Consider the following 26,064-nt stretch of genomic DNA (forward strand, 5'->3'; position numbering starts at 1 on the left):
TCCCTGTGGACGAGTTTTCCATTGGTCCAAGCCCAGCCAGCTCCAGTCTTATCCTTGAGGGTTGGGGCAGGGCCCTTCTGTGAGGAGTGAAGTGAGCATCCCTTTGGTTCTCTTTAGACAGCACGAGACTGTGATTCCAGGCGAGCTGCCCCTCGTGCAGGAGCTCACGTCGACTCTGCGAGAATGGGCTGTCATCTGGCGAAAGCTCTATGTGGTGAGTTTCCTTTGGGCATCGGAGCCTGGTGTTATTCCTACCTCCACCTTTCAGTCCTCTGCAAGGTGTTGGCCTTTTATTAGCTGTCTTCGTGGAGCAGGACACATTTCCCTGGGCCACGCGTGGCTGACAACCAACAGATTCTCCTTTGCCCAGAGTTGGATCGCTGATGACCCGGTAGCGAGCGTAACCATTAGCTCAGTGCTTACTCAACTGGTGATCATGCTGAGTGTGAAAGTGACAGTGAACATAGTCACTTACGGTCCTTTGTAAGTGCCAGAAACTATGATCCTCACAGTCCTCCTATAAAGTAGGTGCAATTATTACTATCAGTTTGTAATAAGGAACTCGAGCGCCATGGTCTTAGCATCTCAATGTGGAGCAGCAAACAGACGTTTGCAGATACTTCAGTGCTCAGCCCCAGGAGGGTGGCATTCTTTGCCTTGGCGTGTTTGTTATAGACTCAACTTTAGTGCTAAGGTGTGGTCTGAAGGTCTTCTTCCTAAGGAAGGCTCACAGTGCTCTTTCTCTCAACGCAGGTCTGAACTCAGAATGCTACTACAATATTCCAGGTCAGGGGGAAATTACACAGGAGCCAGCACATCCTCTCCAGTCTGCAGTTAGGACTAAGCAAATCCAGCATCTCATACTGTCTCCCTGAGCATTAGCTATCTTGCAAGACACCAAGAATGCTCAAAGGGTATTGGCAATAAGCTGGCCACAGCCAACAGTCTAGGAAGCTCTCCCCTTGGCATTGGAATCCAGAAAGTCTGTTCTAAAGTTGCCTCTTCGGGGGGACAGAGTCTCTCTCTGTTGTCCTCGGTAGAGTGCCGTGGCGTCACAGCTCACAGCAACCTCAAACTCTTGGGTTCAAGTGATCCTCTTGCCTCAGCCTCCCAAGTAGCTGGGAGGCACCTGCCTTAATGCCCAGGTATTTTTTTTTTTTCTATTTTTAATGGAGACAGGGTCTTGCTCTTGCTCAGGCAGGTCTTGAACTCCTGAGCTCAGGCAGTCCACCTGCCGAGGCTTCCCAAAGTGCTGGGATTATAGGCATGAACTGCTGCGCCCGGCCTATTCTAAAGTTGCCTCTTTCCTAGAGACGTCACAGTTAAGATCGTGCCTCTGTCAGTGGCTTCTGTGGCTGCCCAGGAACTCCTGTGACAGTGTCTGTTGCCTCTGTAGGTGTGTGAATGGCTTCCTGGAGGTCGTGGACTAGACTCAGAGGCCTGGGAGACGCCCTCTCTCCTTTATATGGCTTTGCTGATCTTGGGTTTTTATTCAGTCGTGTGTTGATTTTTCATTTTAACTCTCAAAAGCTAGTCATGGTTAGTCCCTGGGACCATCTTCCTCTAGACCGTGAGTACTGAAAGCCATGATCAAAGGCCCATTCCAGCGTGACTTCTAAGCATTCATATTGGATATTTCATTTCCGGTCAGGGCTGTTGCTTCCCATGATGAATCATCGTGCTAGAAATCACCGGCTCCTCTGGCGGAAAAGCATGTGGTATTGCTCAGCCCTGTCGTCCTTCCCGACCTCGTTAAAGTGTTTTGCTCTTAATTGTCTTCTACACTCACCAATCCATAATGTTTCCTTCTGCACTCAGGAGCAGTTACTGCTGAGCCCGTCACCTGCCTCCTGGGATACACTGCCTTGTAATAAAGATGATCTTTTGATCTCTTTATGTTCAGTTGAGCAGAGAGCTGACGTTAAGTTCCTAAATCATAAGGAGGACGGTGCCGCTGCTGTCAGCCCCGTGGCCTGTGGGATCGTCTTGCACTTACATTGGGAGCGTTCCCTTTTTCTGGTTGCTTGGTTGGGTGGTGGTGGATAGAAAAAGGGTGATGGATGAGGAATTGGATGTACGTGGGTTCAGTCTTTAACATTTTCTTTCTGGAAAAATTGGTGGGTGGTAAAACGTGTTAGATAATAAATATTGGGAAAGAAAGTTTTCTGTTGGGGCTTCTTTTAGGGACAGGATCTTGGTCCATGGCCTAGGCTGGAGTGAAGTGGCTCCATCAAAGCTCACTGCAAACTCACACTCCTCAGCTTAAATGATCCTCCTGCCTCAGCCTCCCTAGTAACTGGGACTACAGGCACATTTTACAATTTTTTTTTTTTTTTTTTGCAGTTTTGGCCAGGGCTGGGTTTGAACCCGCCACCTCTGGCATATGGGGCCAGTGCCCTACCTGTTTGAGCCACAGGTACCGCCCTATAATTTTTTTTTTTTTTTTTTTTTTTTGAGACAGAGTCTCAGTATGTTGCCCTGGGTAGAGTACGTGGCTGTCACAGCTCATAGCAACCTCAAACTCTTGGGCTTCAGCGATTCTCTTGCCTCAGCCTCTCAAGTAGCTGAGACTACAGGCGCCCACAATGCCTGGCTATTTTTTGGTTCTAGTTCTCATTGTTGTTTGGCAGGTCTGGGCTGGGTTCGAACCCACCCCAGCTCCCATGGATATGTAGCTGGCACCCTAGCTGCTGAGCTACAGGCGCCAAGCCCACATTTTTTAATTTTTTTAGTAGAGACGGTATCTCACTATGTTACCCAGGCTGGTGACTCTTGGCCTCAAGAGATCCCCCCCCACCTCAGTTTTGCAGAATGTCGGGATTACAGGTGTGAGCCACTGTACCCAGCCAAGGAGAGATTTTTAATGTATTAAGAGTGGAGAGTATAGATAAGGTAGACTTTTTCTCTTTTAAAAGCACAGATGTTGTGCTTAGTTTATTATCTGTATGCTCTCTACATCTGCAAGTGATTATGCCAGGGGCACTGTTGAAAGAACTGAGGAACAGTTGCAGGAGGAGGAAGAAAGAGAGGGCTCGTGCATTTGGGCTGCCTAAGTCCCCAACTAGTTAAAAGTGATACATTCTGGTTAAGGATTTCCTGTGTGGGAGAGTTTACTAGCAGCCTTGGGTTTTAAGTAGGTGGAAAAAAGCCACCCTCTCCCTGAGGGCAGCATACTTCTCAGGTTAATTTAGATATCTAATAAGGTAATTATTTTGGCATTCGTGAATGTTTCAAAATGTTCATAGCTGCTATTGATTGACTAAAAGGCATTCACTGTGGAAATTCTCTACTAATTATCAGGGCTGGGCAGTCTGCTTCTGTTCTTGATATGTGATATCCAGTAAGGGATAATCCACTTAAATGGGGCTTAGTCTTCATCAGAGCTTTCTCTGTTTTTTTCCTGTCCCTTCCTAAAGCATTGACTGTTCACTTCAGGAGGAATTTCTGAACTTCTTTCTCAAAAATGTGCATGTCAAAGTAACAAACCTCAAATATTATGTTTCATTGGGAAGTAAAAGATTCCCAAACATCTAGTGTTTCCATCCCACCGGCCTCCCTGGATACTCTTATTGGTACTTTTGTTTTCTGATTAGGTATGTAAGTAACTTTAGTTCATGTAAACATAAATACCAGTTTCACTAGTGTATATTGATACTTTCATTTTTTTTCTCTCCTCCATTTTCTCCCGTAGATTAAGAAATCAGGCATTTTATTAAATGTCTTTAAATTCTCTAAAATACATTTCTTGGTTCTGTTCTTTTTCATGTAAGATCACCAGAAATGTATATTGAGGATCCAGAGTCTTACAGGAGGGGAAAATGGAATCTACTAGCCAGATTAAGTCCAGCTACCAGACATTGGTGTTAATTCAAAAATGCCAGGCGTGTTATCTCACAAGTATAGCCCCAGTACTTTGGGAGGCCAGGGCGGAAGGATCACTCAAGTCCAAAAGTTTGAGACCAGACTGGGCAATATAGCTAGACCCCATCTCTTCAAAAAACAAGACACATTAGCTAGACATGATGGCACAAAGCCATAGTCTCAGCTACTCAGGAGGCTGAGGTCGGAGTATCGCTTGAGGCCAGAGGCTCAGGCTGCATGAGCTATGTTGATGCCACTGCACTCCAGCCCAGGCAGCAAAGGAATACTCTCTTTCAAAAAAAAAAAAAAAATCATTAAAAAAAAGGAAAAATACTTATGTAGTTATGACTGGCTGTGATATATTTTTAGTAATCATTTAGTAACCATATGAAATAATCTAAATACATCTTACAGGGGAGGGGAGTGTCTGCCCCAGAGTGGAACTTTCTCATCCAAAGTAGGAAAAAGAGACTCTGGCCCCCCAGCGGCCCTCCTTTACTTTGTTACATTAGCATTATTGTTTAATGTTGGATTGCTTTTGCTGGTGGGTGTTAGCCTTGTGAGATGAAGCATATGGTCAGACTCAGGAAGCTGCGTGTCCCCTGTGGGCCCCGTCCCCGTGAGCTCTGTGTTCTCCGGTGAGTCACTTGACATCTCCAGCCTCTGCTGGCTTTTGCCCCTCTGTGAAAGTGGTGTCAGAGCTGCCTGGTTGACCCCACGGAGCTGGGAGAGAGTGGTGGCTGTGAGTCACTCTGCCGACAGACCCTCAGGGATCCTGCATATAGGAGCCTGGGAGTCTTCGCGTTATCTTAACTGGAAACAGAAGCTATCTGGACGTCCTCCCTCTGGGCAGCCTTGGCTCAGCTTCCCCTCTCACCCCATGGGCTGCCCGAGACTCTGAAACTGCCTTCTGGGTGCTCCCCCCACCCCTTATCCAAGGCCACGTCCTTTGTCTTGTGTGGTTATCTTAGGTGGAGTGGCCTTGAGCACTCTGCAGCCTGGCTCCCTGGTAGGGAGGCATGAGTCATCCCAGAAGGCGGCGTGCAGAGTCACAGTAGTTTCTGGTGAGCTTGGTCTTCACTGCTGTCCCTCCACCGGAGCTGGTCACCGGCTATGTTCTCAGTGGGTGACTGGGAAAGGTGGAAACGTGTTTGGGAGGTCACCTGGTGAGGTGCCAAGACTTTGGACGTGCGGGTCAGGGAGGCCACCCAGTTCTTACATCGTAGGTTACTCCCTTAGTGGCCATGCACTTTTATATTCAGAACAAAATAACAAATCCAGTAATAGTTACTGAAAACAAACAAACCAAAACAGAAAAGACTTGGATGGAGAAAGCTGTTTGGCTGATCCTGCAGCCTGAAACACAAATCCTTTAACCGACTGAGTTTTATTTTCCTCTCCTAAAGTGGGGATTATATATAATATATGCCTTGCAGATTTACCGTAAGATTCACTGGGATTATCTGGATGACACTCCCACGATGGTACCTTAACACTGTCATCAATAAGTGACAGATCCCGACTGTCCCCTTGCAGCTTTGCCTCTCTTCTTTTTTTTTGGAGACAGAGCCTCAAGCTGTCACCCTGGGTAGAGTGCTGTGGCATCACAGCTCACAGGAACCTCTAACTCCTGGGCTCAAGGGATTCTCCTGCCTCAGCCTCCCAAGTAGCTGGGACTACAACGCCTGGCTATTTTTTGGTTGCAGCTGTCATTGTCGTTTGGCAGGCCCAGGCTGGATTCCAATCTGCTTTAGCCGCTTGAGCCACAGGCGCTGAGCCTGTAGCTCTGCCTCTTGAAAGAGCTGACCAGGAATGAGAAGTGTGAGGAGAAGAGGGAGGTTGCACGGTGGCGTTTGCCTGGCGGGTGCGCTCACCTGCCTGCTGTGGTCAGTCACTGGCGTTCCGGCCTGAAGCAGAAGGGCAAGAAAATATTGCCTGTCACCTTTCCAGCCCTGCAGCTCCTTACCTGCTCCAGGATGATGGTTTTTACGTTTTCTATCCACTGTTCTCAGATACCTCTCAGCATCTTTGTTTTCGCCGGCCTTGGGAAGGAGATTGAGGGAGCTGATGGTTGCTTTTCCTCTCTGGCAGCTCCCCCCCTGCCTCCACGTGAGCCCCCACCCCATGTGCTGGACGGATGGACGCCAGCGAGTTGACGTGGGCACGGTGCCACTCATGCAGTGTCTCACTTTCCCTTTTCAGGAACAAACCACCTGTACTTTTTGAATATGAACAGTTCTACCTTAGAAGTCATGGTATCCTGTTTTCTCAACTAAATCTGGTCTTGTGCTCCCTCGGCAGCACGTACACTAACATTGGAATGATACGGTGATGAGCGTGGCGCAAATTCGTGAAGCGGTCCATATTTTTAGGCAAGAAATGAATAAATAAAACTTTGGCTCATGAAAAAAATAATCTGGTGTCAAAACCTGACAAGTTTAGAGTCTATCTATAGGGACAGTGGGACCAGAGTCTTCAAACGCAGGTTGCTGTAAACATCCTGTACCCATCTCACCCTGAGATTTCTTTTCTTTTCTTTCTTTTTTTTTTTTTTTTTTTTTGTAGAGTCAGAGTCTCACTTTATGGCCCTCAGTAGAGTGCTGTGGCCTCACACAGCTCACAGCAACCTCCAACTCCTGGGCTTAAGCAACTCTCCTGCCTCAGCCTCCCGAGTAGCTGGGACCACAGGCGCCCGGCTATTTTTTTTGGTTGCAGTTTGGCCAGGGCCGGGTTTGAACCTGCCACCCTCAGTATATGGTGCCGGCACCTTACGGACTGAGCCACAGGCGCCGCCCCTTTTTTTTTGTTGCAGTTTGGCCGGGGCCAGGTTTGAACCTGCCACCCTCAGTATATGGGGCTGGCGCCTTAGCCACTGAGCCACAGGCACCGCCCTCACCCTGAGATTTTATGCGGTGCTGTTCGAGCGGGGAAAGCATTCAGTGAGCTGTGGATGGTCAGGCTCTTCTGCCCATGTATTTGGCAGACTGGATCTAATCGTAGCTCCTTACAGAAAAAAGGATAGAATCTCTTTTGGTGGTGTAAGGTGGTTGATACAGAATATTGAATCAGATGAATTTAATTGTTAAAATGTAGTTCATTGACAGGACTGATCTTTCCTCATTTAAAATTTGCCAGCAGTATGTGTATAAACCCTGTGCCAGGAGGCTCCTGTAGCTCGGAGGGTAGGGAGCTGGCCACATAAACCGAGGCTGGTGGGTTGGAATCCAGCCCATGCCCGCTAAACAACAATGACAACTGCAACAAAAAATAGCCAGGCATTGTGGCAGGCGCCTGTAGTCTCAGCTACTTGGGAGGCTGAGGCAAGAGAATCACTTAAGCCTAGAATTTGAACTTGCTGTGAGCTCTGGCACCACGGCACTCTACCCAGGGTGACAGCTTGAGACTCTGTCTGAAAAAAACAAACGAACAAAAAATCCTGTGCCAGTCTGTGGTTCTGGAAAAGTCATAAGCAGAAAGAGGGCCCGTTGTTGCAGTGAGCGTGGGGGAGCTTCCAGGACACCCTGAATGGCCCTTCCCCCCCCATTATCCAGGCAGATTAGAGCTGCTCAAGTCTAATCTTTTTGAACTGGGGGTTATTACTAGCGGCTGGAGTACAAGCCCTAAAGTATAATTAAGCCAGTCTCATGGTTAAAACCAGCATCTGATTGCTGATTACCAAGCACAGTGAATTCCGTGGCAAACTTGGTCCTCTCGGCAGGGCATTTTATCTGAGTTGCAGGCTGGGCCTCAGCGTGGCTCTGATGGGAGGTGACAAGGGAACGATCAGGACTGGAGACAGGGCAGCACTTTGAGTGTTTTCCAGTTTTGATTTTCTTCGACTTGCTTGTCTGGCTTTCAGGATTCCTTTTACTTCAGGAGGCCAAAAAAAAAAAATGGGCTTTCAGTTGACTCTTGAAAACATCTAGCCTTTGATGGTCAGGCAAGGCTTTTGTCTGATAGGAACAGTGATTAGAATGGAAAGGGAGCCCATCGGGCTGTGGGCTGCCCCCTCGGCAGAGCTCCTTGGAGTCACAGCAGCTCAGGACAGAGAGAGGAGTCCAGACCAGCACGTCTGGATGCCAGGAGTCACAGCCACGCCGAAGAGACAAGAGCTTCAGCCCAGAGAACTCTGTGCGGGGGAAATTTGATCTAGCACCAACCACGCTTGCAAAGAATCGAGTAGAGAGATGATGAGTGTCAGACACAGTCAGTCAGGAAGTTGCCAAGGGGAGTAATTGAGTTTCATGGCTCAGCCTTAGACTCTGAGGCGCTGATCCTTGGCAATGGATCTTAGTGCCAATCCCTTTACTTTATGAATGGGTTTACCTCGGAGGGGATAATTTGCCCAAAGTCACATAGCAAGTTAATGATAGAATCAGAGAGAGAAGCCAAGCGCCCACACTTTCAGCCAAGCACTGTTTCCATAAAATCAACATGGAAGGGGAGAGGTGGGTGAACAGAGTCTATACCAATTGTTCCACAAGTGGAGGGGGGAGGCCGGGGAAAGGGTTTTTGACTGTGGTCTGCATTCTTTGGGAAATTGAAGAAGAAAACTCAGGTTTTCTGGCATCAAATGAAGCAGAAACATTGTCTAAAGGACCCCCAGAATCTTTATAATACTCCATGGATGACTTCTACATTCTTTTCTGTTTTTTAAGACAGAGTCTCACTTTGTCACCCTTGACAGAGTGCCGTGCTATCATAGTTCACAGCAACCTCAAACTCTTGGGCTCAAGCATTTCTCTTGCCTCAGCCTCCTGAGTAGCTGGGACTACAGGCACCTGCCACAATGCCCGGCTGTTTTTAGAGATGGGGTCTCGCTCTGGCTCAGGCTGGTCTTGAACCTGTGAGCTCAGGCAGTCCACTTGCCTCAGCCTCCCAGGGTAAAATGCCATGGCACACTCATAGCAATGTCAAACTCCTGGGCTCAAACAGTCCTCCTGCCTTAGCTGCTCAAGATGCCCACATCATACCTGGCTAACTTGTCTATTTTTAGCATAGTCAGGGTCTCTCTCTTGCCCAGGCCAGCCCTGAGCTCAGGGGATCCTCCCTCCTCAGCCTCCTGGACTGCTAGGATTACAGGCATGAGCCACTGCACCCAGCTTCTCTCTAGGAATTAAAAAAAGAAAAACAAAACTAAACACCCGGACAAGGAATATAAAAAGCAAGGCCTCACTTTGTTTTTTTTTTTTAATCTCCAAATAGAAAAGAAGGGGAAATTCTAAGCAGATGCAGGAATGTCTTCACTGTGTCGTAGAAAAATGGTTAGATTGCTTCATTCTATGTAGCTGTGTCAAAAGCAGAGTGTTATTTTAAGTTTGAGCTATCAAAAATTTGATTTTGAGTCCCTACCATGTACCAAGATCATGGAGATGCTCAAAGAAATTATTGAATTATGTGACTACAGCTGAGAGTGCAGAAAAGGTTGGAGTCAGTCCAGACTAGGGATTGGTGCCCTGGAATAGGCAGACCCGGACTCCGGACTCCGTAGGATTCAGATAGGAGAGGACAGGAAGGGGAGCGACTGCTGGGAAGACAGAGCCGCAGGGGGACTTGGCCTGTGGTCTTGGAGGGTATGTTTGGTTTTCTCCTCACCTGGCCGCATCTTCCCCCCATGAAATTCCAGGTACCAATTATTTATTACGCAGAACCTTTTGCTTAGAACAGTCATGGAGTGTGGCAACAGTGTCCACTTCCTTGAAGTCAATGGAGAAATTGCTTCCTTTGCTGTGCCCCAGCTTGTCTGTGCCGAACGCGTTTGGCAGAGGGAATCAGAGAAGAATGGCCGTCTTCATCCTTCTTTAGAGTAAGAACTTGGCAAACAAGGCCGATAATGGACAGGCAATAATTAAATCACCACGGATAGTGTCTAATGTAATTGAGGCCAAGATCTTGTGAACTGGTGCCCCAAAGCTCTTTCTCAGGCAGTGGGTCTCTTGAGGCTTTGAGGCCTCCCCTCTTTTTTTTTTTTTTTTAACCATGAGACATAATATCTTCATTCAAATTAGAAAATATTTTTACATATCTAACTAGAAGTAGACAAATGGGTGACAAGAACATCAAAAAAAGAGGCCCCCTTTCTCCCTAGCAGTTCTGAAAGGCAGCATTTAACAGGCTTTGATTTTCCACTTTTTTTTTCCAGTTTGGAAAACAATGGGGAATGGAAACATTTTATATAGGATTAAATGGGGGGGGGGGGAAAGTACTTTTTTTCCCTTTGCTTATTAAACAGAATTTTCAAAATTCTCATTCTTTTGCTTTTCTTTTTTTATTCTTTTTTTTTTTTTTTTAAATTAAATCAAAGCTGTGTGCATCTATGCAATCATGGGGTACAATGTGCTGGTTTTATATACAATTTGAAATATTTTCATCACACTGGTTAACATAGCCTTCACGGCATTTTCTTAGTTATTGTGTTATGACATTTATAGTCTATATTTAGTAAGTTTCACATGTACCTCCCTTCCCTTCCCTCCCTCCCTTTCCCTTTCTTCTTGGGCCATAATTGGGTTATAACTTTCATATGAAAACTATAAATTGGTTTCATAGTAGGGCTGAGTACAATGGATACTTTTTCTTCCATTCTTGAGATACTTTGCTAAGAAGAATATGTTCCAGCTCCATCCATGTAAACATGAAGGAGGTAAAGTCTACATTCTTTTGCTTTTCTAAGGACTGGCTGATGAGAAAAAGGCAATTCAGGGAATGGTAAAAGTACAAAATGTAGGTCGTTTTGAAACTTTACACAAGCTTTGTTTTCTGTTTCTGAGATCAGCAGTGCTCACAGATCATATTGCCATCCCACGTAACTGGGTTCTGCGTCTCTTTTCTTTGTCCTTGAACTTGAATTAGGGTTTTCGTCACATTCTGCGCATCTCATTTTTGTCCCCCGTTACCACCTGCTCCTCTTTCCTCGTTTATTCTTTGTTCAGGAGTATCTGGGATGTTTTCAGCCCTGCTTCTGGTCAGTCCCTGTCCCAGGAATCTGTGTCCCTGGGATTGTTGGAGAACATCACCGGGGAACGGGGAATGTGTTGCATCAACATCTCCGTGTGTGTGCGTGCATGTGGCACATGTTGTTTTTTATAGAGATAATTAGAGAAAGTTTTTCTGTAATTTCAGAAGAATATGGTTATATAACTGTATCATGACTTTCTCCTATAGGTAAGAAAGAAGTACCTTCATAGCATATATGATGTGAATGGAATTGTACAAGTTTTTACTTAACTAATGTGTCTCAAATGCAAAACACAAAATACTTTCCCCTGACCACTGTATTTAAAATGGCCTTCTCCCGTGTACACAACGCCAGATTGCTATGTTTATTTTCCTTCCTGCACTTTTCACAATCTAAAAATATCCTCTGTTTAAGTACATTTACTTATTTGCTGTTGTTTTTCTAGAATGTTAGGTCCTTGAGGGCAGAACTTTGTTTCCAGCTCACAGTAGATGTCCATTAACTTTTAAAAATATGCATATAATGAAACAATCATTCAGCTAGAACCAAGGTCAGGATGGCTCAGACATCAAGTATTTGGCTCTTCAAATGATGGAGGCATGAATGATTAGCTGGTTTAAGTTACTGTAAGTTACTAGTAAGGCCAAGAATAATCCTTCACGGTCTGAATAGTTGAAGAATTTTCTGGCAGAATAAGAATTTTAAAATAAGATTTAAAATGTTTTCTGGGCACGGTGGCTCATGCCTGTAATCCCAACACTTTGGAAGGCCAAGGTGGGAAGATCACTTAAGCCTAGGAGTTTGGGGCTGCAGTGAGCTATGATCACACCAGTGCACTCAAGCCCAGGTGACAGAGCAAGACCCTGTCTAGAAAAATAAATAAATAAATAATTGTTTATTTGCTAGTATCCTAAAAGTTATTTCTCCATTCATCATTTACTCATTTTAGTACATTTGATAGAATGCTTACTCTGTACCAGTTATTAGGGGCGTAAAAATAAACAAGCTCCCTGTTCTGTAGGGGAGAGTCAGAGGAACCCATATCACCCAGGGTTCCATGTACTTCAAAGGGATTACGTCTGAGTCAGGGTTTCAAGGGAGAGGCTTCAAGGTTGGGACTGAATTAGCCAGTTGGTGGAGGGCGTAGTGTGAGTGGGAGGAGGATGAAGTGGTGGTTGGTTGGAAGAGGAGGGAAAAATATGGTTCCAGGTGGACGAAATAGCATCTTGAGTGGGTCTGGAGCGTTCGGGAGAAATGGACATAGCTTTGCATGGAAAGGAATGGCAATTGTTCAGGTGGAAATTGGTGTGAAATGCAGCTGTGAGTGTGGGCAGCAAGTGAGATGTGAAGGGATGTTCAGTGTGATCCACTGTGCCTGGAGGGCAACAGAACCCATAGAGGAGGAATGTGGTCAGAGTTTTAGGGTTCCTGGGTGATGTGGTATGTTTAGGACCATCCATCCATCCATCCATCCATCCATCCTATGATTGCTTACCAATTTCTGGAGTTGCAATAGGGGAGGGTATAGGAATAGCTCAGGACAGAGCCATCTCTATTAATATATATAAAAAAATCCCTCAAAGTGCACAGCTTGCTGGATGACACAATCAGTTACACTTGTTTGTTTTTTTTTTGTCCTTTCCTCCACCTCATTTCCCCATCTTAGAACAGCAAGGTCACCCTCTTCCGCCAACTGCAGCAGATGACATACAGCCTGATTGAGTGGCGGTCGCAGATCCTGTCTGGGACGCTCCCCAAGGATGAACTGGCAGAGCTCAAGAAAAAGGTCACAGCGAAAATTGATCATGGGAACAGGTAAACCAGGGGCGACATTTTGCTGAAACCTTAGAAATGACAGGCATGTTCGTGCTCAACAGTTCACGCTGTTTACAATGAACTTTTATCTTAGAGTTGCCAAAGAATAATGCTCACTGCTCTCTTTTTGTCTTAGAAGACATATAATTTGTTGAAGACTTTTTAGCAAAATGGAGCGTCTCATGCCTATAATCCTAGCACTCTTGGAGGCCAAGGGGGTAGGATCACGTGAGGCCAGGAGTTCAAGACAAGCCTGAGCAACATAGTGAGACCCTATCTCTGCAAAAAATAAGAAAAATTAGTCAAGAGTGGTGGCACACTCCTATAGTCCCAGCAACTTAGGAGGCTGAGGCAGGAAGATTGTTTGAGCTCAGGAGTTCAGGGCTGCAGCAGGGTATGATTGTACCCCGGCCTTCCAGACTGTGTGACAGAGCAAGACCCTGTCTCAAAAAAAAAAAAAAATTGCAGCTTATAACCCACTCATTTAAATGTTAGAGACTCTGCCAACTATATTCAGAAATAGCTGTTGTAAACAGCATACACGATCCAGATTCAACCCGTATTTAGGAAACAATTCCTATGTATACTTCACTTGGTTACAACTTTGGGGTTGAAATAGCTCTTATCATTTACATTTTATGGGTAAAGAAACAGACTAAATGAACGTTAGGTGATTTGCTTCCAAGTCACAAAGATAGTAAATGGGAAAACTTGAATTTGAAGCCATCACTTTGGGCTCTGTGTCTAATACTGTCCTCTTAAGGTTAAAAATTAACACTTCTGCTGCTATTTGGCCATCCAGAAGCGTATGACCCTACTGGTTGCACTGCCAGTCATGTTGTATCAGGGGACTTTTTTAAAAACCAGCTAAGGCGGGGTGAGGTGGCTCCCCATTGAGGATATGCTGCTCTGTCTTGGGGGCTTTGCTGCAGTGACACTGGCCTGGAGGTCCTCCCCGTCTCTGGCACACAGTGTTAATGTCCTGTGAATGGCGAACACGGCATGTTCAGGAAATGGTGCTGTTCTGTCATCATATCTATGATCCAGTCTTGGAGCAGCCAGCAAGGTCATCGTTCAACGTCTAGGTGGCCTGTGGGTCTGGGTGCCATGGAAAGGAACCTGCCAGATTCAATCCACTGATGTAGATGCTGTGAAACAGGGAGAGGGAAATTAGGCATATTTGCTTTCTTCCAAGAGACTCGGCACTGTTATCCCTGAGTGTTCTTGTTTGGACATCCCCACTTCCAAGTCTCTGATGCCTGGAACACACACTGGGCATTCAGACAGCAGTATCTTGTTTCTACCACAGTCCTCAACTTCTTGGAACTAAGCAAAAGTTTTGTCTGTTTCTGTGGGTGCATTGGGCACAGAAGTTTTGAGGGGTGGGTTCATACCCACCCTGTGGCTCTTACTGATCCCATGCAGCGTGCAGGGCAGCAAATTGCACAGCCAGGTGTTTTCTTGTGCCAACTGCTGCAATAAGAGCTGACATTTATTGAGCGCTTGCTGTGTGCTAGCCATAGTAGTAGGGCTTTACGTGCATTAGATCATTCTCACAACCACCTCGAAGGACAGGAAATATTTGCATATGAAGAAACCAAAGCTTTGCAAAATTAAGTAAATTAGGCAGAGTCACTATGGTTGCAAGCATTGAAGCCAAGCATTAGATTCCTTCAAGGTCCTAACACCAGAGCCCATGCTCTGATGGGTTGTGAGATCTCAGGAAGCCAAGAGTTACTTCATTGATCTTCCTTTATGATAGTCTTGAATTTAGTAAGGAAATGAGGTCAGGCCCTCCAGTGATTGGGTGTTGGTCTTTCACACAAGTCCCGATGCCACATAATAGAAGATGCATTGGTCAGAAGAATCCGATCAGAATCAGTGCTGCTGTTACTTTTCTTGTTGAGGTTTACTTCACGTATTCTTATACAAGTTTGGCTCACATCTCATGAGTTTTGTTCACGTGGAGGATATGTGGAAAGGTAGCAGAAATGGAAAGAATGATCAGTGCACTGTTCTTACCTTGGCTTGTCCAGCCCTCAGCCTTTCTCAGCTTGACTCCCCCGGGTTCTTACATGAGAGCCCTTCAGGGAAGAGTCTGCCCCTGGTAGGGAGAACCTGCTGATTGTTCCTTCCTTTCCAGGATGCTTGGGTTAGATCTGGTAGTGCGGGATGACAATGGGAACATTTTGGACCCGGATGAAACCAGCACCATTGCCCTCTTCAAGGCCCATGAAGTAGCCTCAAAAAGGATTGAGGAAAAGATTCAAGAAGAGAAGGTACACTTTCTCAAATGTGCAGATCCAGGCCACCGGGGTTCCATTTTTGCTTTGTTGGTTTATTTTTTTTTTTAACTTAGTCTTTTATTAAATCATAACTGTATGCATTTATGGGGTACAATGTGATTTGCTATACAATGTGGAATGCTTCAATCCAACTGATGAACGTAACCATCACCTCACTTATTTTTTGTGGTAAGACATTTATAATTTACTCTTAGTTGTTTTGAAATATACCCTTGCATTGGGCACATTAGGCGAGATCCCACCAAATGTTCTCCCTCTTCCTCCCCTCCCCCTTCCCTCCCCCTCCTCTCCCCCTTTCCCCATCCCTCCCTCTCCCCTCCTTCTTTCTGGACTATATTTGTGTTTTATCATTCATGTGAATGTGTGATTATATGTTGATTTCATAATAGTATTGTGTACATGGGATACTTTTTTTCCATTCTTGAGATACTTTACTAAGAAGAATATGTTCCAGCTCCATCCAGGTAAACATAGATGAGTCTACATCTTTTTTATGGCCGCATAGTATTCCATGGTATACATATATCATAATTTGTTAATCCATTCATGGATTGATGGGCATTTGGGCTGCTTCCACAACTTGGCAATTATGAATTGGGCTATAATAAACATTCTGGTCCAAATGTCCAGAATAACAGAAATCCTTCAAAATCATTTATGCCCTCATTTGAAAAGCAAAACCTAGCCAAAAGAATGAGGCAGCTGTGTATGTTCTGACAGGGAAAGATTGCAAAGATACAGCTTAAGTGAAAAGACTAAGGTGCAGAATGGTATAGGTAAGATGCTGTTATTTATGTGTCAGAAGAGGCTGTCCAGGCTTGTACATGCAGAGACTAACTCTGAAATGATAAGAAATCAATAACTTCTGCAAAGGAGAACTGAGTGGGAGGAAGACTTTTTATTGTATAATCTTATGCATTTGGTACATGTATTACAGTTTTCAAAATAATTAAAATATTGACGGATAAAGATTTTTGAAATTAATAATTGGACACAAAAGAAAAGAAAAATGTACCAAAAAATAAAAAAAGTCATCCATATCATGGCTAACCACATTGACATTTTGGTTTATTTTTTCTTCCAGTCTTTCTGTCCTCCTGAGTAAAAGATTTGTGTCAATTGCCTGTAGTTTGTCGTTTTTACTTATTTAGCATGTGGTGATCAATTTTGTGTTTCTGAATCCAGTGGTAAATCATTGGCTGAGGGTGAAGCCTTCCCAGTGGGCTATTTTGTTTCCAGTGAGAGTTATTTCTACAGAGATGGGTAATGGATCATGGATGGCGTGCTTTTGAACTTCCTTCAGAAGCCACCGTGAGAGATGAGAACTTCTTAGACAGAACTCCTGCAGACAGAATTTATTGAATTACTTGGGTTCAAGACCCTGAACAGGACAGTCTCCATCATCTACATAATAATGATTATATTTTACTTGCTTCGTGTAAGGTGTATTCGTTCACAGAGGCTTCCGTCTTAGCACACATCTGTCTCCTCTCGGTGGTGGGTTTTTTGTTCCCCATTTTGCAGGCTGACTTTGTTCCCAGCATCTCCCATTTGCTGAAACCAAGATGTTTTTCTCTCTTTTCCTCTGTGTTCAGTCAATGTTGCAGAACCTGGACCTGCGAGGCCAGTCCATCTTCAGCAGCATCCACACCTATGGCCTCTACGTGAACTTCAAGAACTTTGTCTGCAATATCGGGGAAGATGCAGAGTTGTTTATGGCCCTCTATGACCCAGACCAGTCCACTTTTATCAGGTACCAGGGGCCCAGATCACCTGCTGTGGACCTTGGAAAAGAGACCCAGGCTTCAGCTACACCCTCCCTGAGGAGCTCTTTGCTGGATTTGAGAAGAGAAGATAGAAAAGAGAAAGAGCATGACTAGGCAATAGAAAATGAAGTCCTACCAATTACCCTCCCTCCATCTATCCTCCCCCTCCCCTCCTATCTTACAAGGGTACATGTGAAACTTACTAAATGTAGAATATAAATGTCTTAACATAATACGTAAGAAAATGCCAGGAAGGCTGTGTTAACCGGTTTGATAAAAATATTTCAAATTGTATATAAAACCAGTGCATGGTGCCCCACGATTGCATTAATGTACACAGCTATGTTTTAATAATAAAAAAAAAAGAAAGAAAAAGTCCTTGGTGGCACCTGTAGCTCAGTGGGTAGGGCGTTGGCCACATACACTGAGGCTGGCGGCTTCAAACCCGGCCTGGGCCAGCTAAAATCAACAATGACAACGGCAACAAAAAAATAGATGGGCATTGTGGCAGGCGCCTGTGGTCCCACCTACTTGGGAGGCTAAGGCAAGAGAATCGTTTAAGCCCAAGAGTTGGAGGTTGCTATGAGCTGTGATGCCACAGCACTCTACTGAGGGCGGCATAATGAGACTGTCTCAAAAAAAAAAAAAAAAATGGAAAGGAAAATAAAGTCCTTTTTGTTATTAAGCCTATAGGTATCACTGGTGAAAGAGAGTGGTCATGGTTTGTGGCATTTAGGGATCACATAAAATTCATCAGGACGTGTGACAGGAACAGACTTCAGAAGACCGTAGTAGGGGAGAGTGAACAGGTAGAGAGAGCGGATGTCGGGGCAGTGGAACTGCTGTGCAGGACACAGTGCTGTCCTGGTGGATACGCGTCACTGTGCTTTTGTCCAGACCCATAGAATGCGCAGCAGTGAGACGGCAGCCCTGATGCAGCAGAGGGCTTTCCGTGATAGCCATGTGTCCCTGTAGAGTCATCAGCGGTAACAACTACCTCATGCTGGTGGGGGATTGGTGATAGCAGAGGGGGTGCTCTATGGAGAGTGCTACATGGGGCTCCATGCTTTGAGCTCATGTTTGCTGTGAACCCAAAACTGCTCTAAAAAAATAAAGTCTATTAAAAAAAATTATTCAGCCCTAGTGCTGGCAGTGGGGCTGAGCCCCTAAGAAAATATAGATTTATTTTTGAGAAGGCTATTATGTTAAAGGTAATTATTGACTAATTGTTCATCTCTTTAAAAAGACTTTTTTTGCGCCAGGCACTTGCTTGTAATCCTAGTACCTGAGAGGCCAAGGTAGGTGGATCCCTTGAGCTCAGGAGTTTGAGACCAGTCTGAGCAAGAGTGAAACCCCATCTCTTAAAATAGCCAGGTGTTGTGGCAAGTGCCTGTAGTCCCAGCTACTTAGGAGATTAAGGCAAGAGGATCACTTGAGCCCAAGAATTTGAGGTTGCTGTGAGCTATGATGCCACAGCACTCTACCAGGGGTGACAGAATAAAACTTTATTTCAAACAAAAAAAAAGATTTGGGTTCCAGACCCTGATCAGGACAGTCTCAATCATCTCAACATCTCAATCATTTTGTTTTTTTGAAAGTGGCATTATGGATTATAGGGGATGGATTTGGAATGATTGTTACACAATAATTAAATTTCCAACCCAGCAAAGCTGCAACTTTTATGCTAAGAATTTGGGGTGGAAGGAAGTCTCCAGACAGTAGAATCCCCTGAGAACAACAGTGTCAGTTTATCTCAAGGTGTGTCTGTGCTGGGTCTATGGGGGATGTGCCCTTTGGAGGGGCAGCAAGGACTCCCCTCTAAAGCCAGGGCACTGTGAGTGGCCGTTTATGTGGAGTCAGTTCCCTGCTCAGCTCCCCGCACTTCTACCCATTGAGTTAACGAATGGAGCATTCCAGTCCCTCCCTTGTGCCTTTGTGAGTCTGTACTAACGGCAGACTTCTTACCCAGTTACTCTCTCATTCAGAATACTTTTTTTCTTTGCCAGTGAGAACTATCTGATCCGTTGGGGCAGTAACGGGATGCCCAAGGAAATAGAGAAGCTCAACAACCTCCAGGCCGTGTTCACCGTAAGTCCTGCCTTGCGCTGACTTGTTCTCATCATCCCCCCATTTATTCAGCAGGTGTTTCTTGTGCACCTGACAGATGCCAGGCACTGGTTTAGGCACGTAAGCTATATCCGTGAACCTATCAGATAGAAAAAACCCTGTTCTCAAACAGCGTTTGTCCCCATGGGAAAGACAGACAGTGCCCAATAAGCAAATCAAAGTGAAAATTGTAGAGAATGTTAGAAGTCCTGAGTGCCGTGGAGGGGACTGGGGTGATCTGGGCTGGCGGAGGGGTGCTGTTTAAGTGGGCTGGCCAGGGCAGGCCTCTGAGAGAAGGAATCATTTGAGTTAGAGGATGAAGTGATTCGAGGGTGCTGTGCAGAGAGCTGGGGGAGAAGACTCCAGAATAGGTTCCCGGTGGGGCAGAGGCAGCTTTAGATGGTCCACATACGTGTACCTGAGCGGGCTTGCCCTCTCGTCCAAAGTGCTTCTGCCTACAAGGAAATGTTTGGGGCTGTAGTTTGGGGTGAAGTGACTGTCTTTCTCTTGGAATAGGAACGTTTGGGGGTGGAGGGTTAGGCTTCTCTCACTTTTACTTGACAACAGGGCTTCTCATGCTGAACAGCTGCTGCCCTGTGCTTTTGGGTAAAGGGAGAGACCCCCTCCCCCTTCACTTCCTTCTCTCCTTGAGCCTGATGTGTGTGTTAGCCCCTGATTCTATTCCCACTTTCAGGGCTTGGAAAGCAGAGTCTAGGGCAATATGCCGCGGGAAGTGGCGGGAAGGAGCAGCTGCCCCTCATTTTTATTCCTCTGGCGCGTTCCACCACTGGGAGAGGCCTGGGCTGTCCTGTCCCTGCACTGAGTCCCCTGTGCCACTTGTGCCTTTACCACTCAGTACCTGCAGACAGAAAAGTTCCTAGAGCTCTTCTTAAAACCTCTGCCAGAGCATTTCCCCCAGGTCTGTGCTCTGTGGACTTTCCCCCTAAAATTAAAAGGCATTCATTGGGCTTCATGTGCATTTTTTAAAATGCTCACATTACAAAAGTTATTATCGACCCTTCGGCCCATCTTCTAATCAGTGCCGTTTTAAAATAGCTGCACTTTATCCCTTTCCCCTTCACGTAGGATCATCTTGTATGTAAAGGTCACTTGTAGCATTTTCTATTAAACAAAATGTGGTGACTGTTTCCTTGGTCATTAGACAACCTCATTTATAAATGATCATGTGTTACTTAGTAGTGTTTCAGTCTCACCTTATCCACGGTGTCGCTTTCCACAGTTTCAGTTACCTATGGTCGACCAGGGTCCAAAAATACTAAATGGAAAATTCATGTATATGTTTAATATCGCAAGCCATTTTGAGTAGGTTGATGAACTCTTAAGCCATCTTGCCTCTGTGCTGTCAGCCTCCCTGCCCGTTAGTCACTTAGGAGCCCTCGTGGTGACAGATGGACTGTCCTGCATCACCATGCTAATGTTCAGGTCACCCTTATCTGATGTTGGTGCCGGAGCACAAGAAGAGTGACGTTAGCCATTCAGATATGTCAAAGAGAAGCTGTGAAGTGCTTCCTTAAGTGAGAAGGTGGAAGTTGATCGCACATGTTACCTGTATGGGAAAGAACACAGTATGTGTGGGGCTTGGTTCTATCTGTGGTTTTAAGCATCCCCTGGGGATCTTGGAACACACTCACCTGGGATAAGGGGAGGCTGCCGCCTCAATGCTGCATAGTTTATGTAGCTGGTTACCTGCTGTCTTTATTTTTTCTATTAACAAGTCTTGCAGAACTTATGGTAGAAATTCAGGACGATGATATCATTGGTACCTCTTCCTATGTTGGAGATGTGAGTTAACTAAATTATAGGGAATGGATTTGGAGCGATTACTTTTAAAGTAATTCCTGATTCAGTAAATAGGCCTTGGGCAACTTTTTCATAAAACCAGTTCTGGGATGCAATTAAATTATTCCTGATGTTAAATTAAATGAGATACATGAGCTCATTCCCAGGTTTACTCACCCCTCCTGAAGAATACAATCAAGTGTAGAGTATTAGCCACAAAATATAACAAGACACTTTCAGTGGGTATTTCTCATAAGGCAGGGGAGTAATTATAGAAAGCTGGGCTTGTGTTATAGTTGTCTCTGGATTGGTTTGAAGATGAAATGAAAAGTCACAGATTAGTGTGGCTACTCTGTAAATGTCAGTGTGATGCAAGTTTTTTTTTATTTGGCACCGAAACGCATCCTGGACTGAGTTATGTCCTGGAAGGATGTAAAGTAGTGACAATGAAATGTCCTGAGTTTTCAGTACTGACCTTGATCAGCTAGAAATGTTAGATTGACTAGGAACTGATTTGTAAACTGGAAGTAGGAACTGGGGAACAAAAAAGCACTTTCTTATGAACATAAAATCATTGTCTGTGATGCCACGATAGTTCTTGGATGGAAATGGGGAAGAGAGGAGAGCGGTTCGCGCAATCAAATAGAGTTTTGTCTTATGTTGACATTTGGGTCACCCATAGTTTGACAGTGTGACACCGACATACTTCAGCCGTGAGAACCAAACACAGTATTTTGTTGTTGAATGAAAAGACGCAGGTGGCAGCTTGACTCAGCCTGACCTGGTCTCCCACTCTGTCTGCCCCTTAGGACCTCAGCAGCACGGATCTCATCCGACCCCGTATCAGCCTCGTCTGCCAGATCATCCGTGTGGGCCACATGGAGCTGAAGGAAGGCAAGAAGCACACTTGTGGCCTCCGCAGACCTTTCGGAGTAGCAGGTAGGAGACACAGCCAGCGTCAAGTGCACAAGGTGTGGCCACCGTAGAAAACAGGACGATGGTTCCTGCAGATATTAAACACGGAACTGCCAGATGTTCTAACAGTCCCACGTCGTGAGACTGGACAGCAGCGTCTGAAGGAGATGTTGGTGCACCTGTGTTCCCAGCAGCATTATGCACAGTGGCTGGAAAGTAGAAGCAGCCCAGTGCGTGAATCCACCGACATAGCCACGCATTAACAAAACATGGGGTGTACACATACATTCGATGGAGGGTTCCTTGCCACAAACAGGAAATTCTGGCACATTCCACAACGTGGGTGAACCTCGAGGACATGATGCCGAGTAAAAATAAGCAAGTCACAAACTGACAGATACTGTATTACATGGGGCACCCGGAGGAGTCGAATTTATCCAGAAAAAGTGGAATCGGGGGTTTCCAGAGCCTGGGGGATGGGAATGGGAAGCTAGTGTCTAAGGGGGACAGACTTTCAGTTGGGAAGATGGAAAAGTTCTGGAGACAGATGATGGTGACGGCCGCATAATCATGTGAATACACTTAAGGCCTCTAAACTGTATACACTTAAAATTGCAAAGATGGTAAAATTTATGCGTGTTTTGCTTTAATTTTAAAAATTAAAAGAAAGAGGGTGGAAGAGAGAAGGGCAGGTCTGCCCAGAGACAGGTTGTCCTGGTGGGTAATCAGGCACACACCTGCTGCCTTGGGTGACCAGGCGTCTTTTCTTGGGTTCCGTGTCCCCACCTAGTGCCCAGAACAGTGTCTTATTCACAACCTCAGGCATGACTGCCCTGAGGATGTCCCCTGCCTCTGTCTGCATTTGAATTTAGTGGCATAAAATACACTGGCAAGGGCTTTGCCTATCTAGGAAATTTGGTCTTCAAAGGCAACGTTGTTCTGGGCTCACAGCAGACCCAGAACCTTCCAAGAGGTCTGGTATCTTCCCCTGTAGTTCCCCTGGTGCAATTGAGGAAATAGGTTTTTTTTGTCTCATGTTGACATTTTGGTCACTGACAGTTGGACGGCCATGAATGAAACATTGTAATTGTGCTCCTGGAACAAGGGCCAGATGCCCCATGTTCCCAGGGTCGGCCGGATGAGGTATGTGGAGAGCTCAGTGGCCTCCGTCCCCCATGAGACTTGCTGCACCCCTTTTCTGTCCTGGGACTCACTTGCTCTAGCTCTGACCAGAGGGAATAGCATTATTTCCTAAAAGAGAATGAAAATAACATCTCAGACGAGGACAGGGGTCCTGGCCCAGGACAGGGTGGCCGCCTATCTTACGATCTTATTGTTCCATAAAAGGAGTAGGGTAGGACATCTTCAAGGGCAGCGTCATTCAGAATGGGCCCGAGAGCCTCAGGCATGAAGCTTGGGAGTTTTACTTTCTTTTCTATTTCAGCATGTGTGTGTGTGTTTGGGGTATTGAACATTGCGGGAAGGGAGAGGTGTCTGATTTACTCTGAGCCTTGAGCCCAACCATTAGCAGAGCTTAGGAGTAACGAAGTGATGGCATCGACAAATGAACTGCCTATTTTGGGAGGTCAAATAAAAAATGTCTCCTTTTTTTTTTTTTGAGTACAGTTTTTGTAGGGTTCCATGAAGGGCCGACAAGTTGACTGTGTACCCTGCTTATTCCTATATCTCACCAGGATTCCATACTGCATTGTCTGAGTTAGTTTTGAGAAGGCATTTCTTTCCTTACCTTTCTTTTTTTTTTTTTTTTTTTATTTTTAGTGACAGAGTCTCACTTTGTCGCCCTCAGTAGAGAGCCGTGGCATCACAGCTCACAGCAACCTCCGGCTCTTGGACTTAGGTGATTCTCTTGCCTCAGCCTCCCAAGTAGCTGGGACTACAGGCACCTGCCACAACGCCCGGCTATTTTCTTGTTGCAGTTTGACTGGGGCTGGGTTCGAACCTGCCAACCTCGGTGTATGGGGCTGGCGCCCTACTCACTGAGCCACAGGCGCCGCCTAACCTTTATTTTTCATTATGAGTTATTGTCTCAGATCACAGTATTTCTTTTAATCTCCAAACAGGTTTTCTGGGGAGTAGATTGTTCCTGTGTGTTTTATGGCCAGACTGTAATTTATTAATAACTAAGGGATCACTTACTGGGAGCCCTGCCTAATTTTAGTAGCTTCAGAGTGGCCCACGTGCTAATTCTCTGGGTGAGGTGGTTATATGGGTTGGCTCTGTAATCACTGTGGGGTTCATACCCTGTCTTTACCACTTAAACACTTAGGGTAAATTCTTTAAAGTTTCTGTGCCTCAGTTTCCTTATCTCTCAAAATGTGGCCAAGATATCTGTAGCACCTGCAGTAGGCTTAGAACAGAGCCTTACCGTTTAAATGTTCTTCTTGTGTGCAAAGGAGCAAATCACGAATCTGTTCTGTGCTCTTGGTGACCTGGCTTATTGGGAAAGCAGGCAAATCAGAAAGACACTCGGACCATTTCCATTTGAGATTCTCTCCAGGTCTTTAATTCTTATGATGTTCCTGCCAAAACCATGTGCTCTCTGTGGCTTTCAATGCAGACTTACTAAAAAGTGATCTGGTGTCGGGCGGCGCCTGTGGCTCAATGAGTAGGGCACCGGCCCCATGTTCCAGGGGTGGTGGGTTCAAACCCAGCCCCGGCCAAACTGCAACAAAGAGATAGCCAGGCATTGTGGCGGATGCCTGTGGTCCCAACTACTCGGGAGGCTGAGGCAAGAGAATCGCCTAAGCCCAGGAGTTGGAGGTTGCTGTGAGCTGTGATGCCATGGCACTCTACCGAGGGTGATAAAGTGAGACTCTGTCTCTAAAAAAAAAAAAAAAAAAAAGTAATCTGCTGTCAAAATTCTCAAGAATTTAGCAACTCGATCTTGTAGAATCTTTAAAGTGCCTGCAGGACTGATCCGGTTAAATCCAAGCCTCTTCCCAAGTACCTTGTGCATTGTTCTCTTGCGGGGCTGGAAATACCGGGAATCATCACTGGCTTAGAAATAAAAGAACCTTCTTCGTCCCAGCTTGGTGTCTTTTCTCCCCTGGCATTTACCGTCCTTCTCCATCGTAATTTACTGAGACCTGGAGCAATTACTTTCTTTAGTGAAGTTTATCTCTTTTCTAGTGATGGATATTACCGATATCGTACACGGGAAGGTGGACGATGAAGAAAAGCAGCATTTTATTCCCTTTCAGCAGTAAGTACCTTGGCATTCCTCCAGTGACTTGAGACCTGGGTTAGCCAGCCGCATGGCGTGTTCACAGAACCGGGGGCTGGGAAGCATTGGGGAAGGGAGGGCTCGTAGCGGGAAGATTGTCAGATAGGAGCTGGACAAAAGACAAAATTTTTTCAAAGTCCTTTATGTTGGACTGATTTAAGATGGCAAACTAAACTTTCCCGAGTCTACTGAAGTGACGTAAGGAATAGATAAATCAAGGGCCATGTCCATCCGTGCCAGACCCTGAGAATGGTGCCATTTTGGCATGATTGTGGAGTCGAGCATACAGAACAGGTTTCACGGAAGATAGGGATCTTGTGGGTTAGCACAGGGCTGCGCACACTGGGTCATGCATGTGAATCAGCTCGGGTTGTGTTAGGATGAAGAATTTAATTCAGGGCGGCGCCTGTGGCTCAAAGGAGTAGGGTGCTGGTCCCATATGCCGATGCCGGAGGTGGCGGGTTCAAACCCAGCCCCAGCCAAAACTGCAAAAAAAAAAAAAAAAAAAAGAATTTAATCCAGTAGATCTGAGGTCTGCTTCTAATAAGCCTCCAGGTGATTACAGGTGCTACTGGCCAGGGGACCTCACTCTTGAGTAGCATGTTAGGAGATAAGAAAGCAAAGAACTGACCAATACATGGCTTAGGGTTCGTGCAAGTGGGGGGACAGCCAGCCTGAAAGTATAGGAAAGGATTCCCACAGGGCTTTGCAAGGCCCCTCACGCTGAGCTTCAGGAGCTGTTGGGAGCCAGTCTCAATGGCTGTAACTGGGAGTACAGGTGTGCCTGGCTCCAGCACCAGTGCAGGGTTAGCTGGCCTGGCAGGGGTTGGGAACATTGCTGGAACTGACCCCGACTGGCACTGTCGTGCCAGTTAGATGTCACTGTCTCAGCTTACTTGTAACTCCCTCTACAGATCAGTGAACAAAGAATTGCAGAAACAAGACCACAGATATTTGAGTTAGTATATCATAGTTTTACAAACAATATTGCAAATTAATGAAGAAAGGTAAGTTATGCAAAAAAAAAAAAAAAATTGGGGTAGGAGAAAACTGGATAACCACGTAAGAAACATACATTAGAGCCTTGTCTCACAACTTGTACCCGTGTAAATTCCAGATGATTAAACATATTAGAGTAAACATCTTAATAGATTCCAGGAAAATACAAGTTTTATGAAACAGTGACAGGAGGGAAGCCATTTTTAAGTCAGACACCAAAGATTCAACCAAAAACAAAGAGAAATTGGTAGGTTTAAACACCCTCAAATTGTAAACAACTTATACATTAAAACA

At 45.5% G+C, this 26,064-nt stretch overlaps 1 protein-coding gene across 5 annotated transcripts in view; it reads left to right on the top strand.

The window, feature by feature from the left end:
* Positions 1 to 26,064, top strand: part of DOCK5 (dedicator of cytokinesis 5) — a 197,573-nt gene that overhangs the window by 84,793 nt on the left and 86,716 nt on the right. For all 5 annotated transcript variants that reach the window (XM_053578247.1, XM_053578246.1, XM_053578249.1 and 2 more), the window contains 7 exons: positions 118 to 214; positions 12,486 to 12,634; positions 14,778 to 14,913; positions 16,536 to 16,693; positions 18,713 to 18,794; positions 21,422 to 21,551; positions 24,678 to 24,750. In XM_053578247.1, coding sequence (XP_053434222.1) covers positions 118 to 214; positions 12,486 to 12,634; positions 14,778 to 14,913; positions 16,536 to 16,693; positions 18,713 to 18,794; positions 21,422 to 21,551; positions 24,678 to 24,750 — 825 coding nt within the window. The remainder of the gene's footprint in view (positions 1 to 117; positions 215 to 12,485; positions 12,635 to 14,777; positions 14,914 to 16,535; positions 16,694 to 18,712; positions 18,795 to 21,421; positions 21,552 to 24,677; positions 24,751 to 26,064) is intronic.

The sequence above is a fragment of the Nycticebus coucang genome, chromosome 24 (genome assembly GCF_027406575.1).
Source record: "Nycticebus coucang isolate mNycCou1 chromosome 24, mNycCou1.pri, whole genome shotgun sequence".
NCBI lineage: Eukaryota > Metazoa > Chordata > Mammalia > Primates > Lorisidae > Nycticebus > Nycticebus coucang.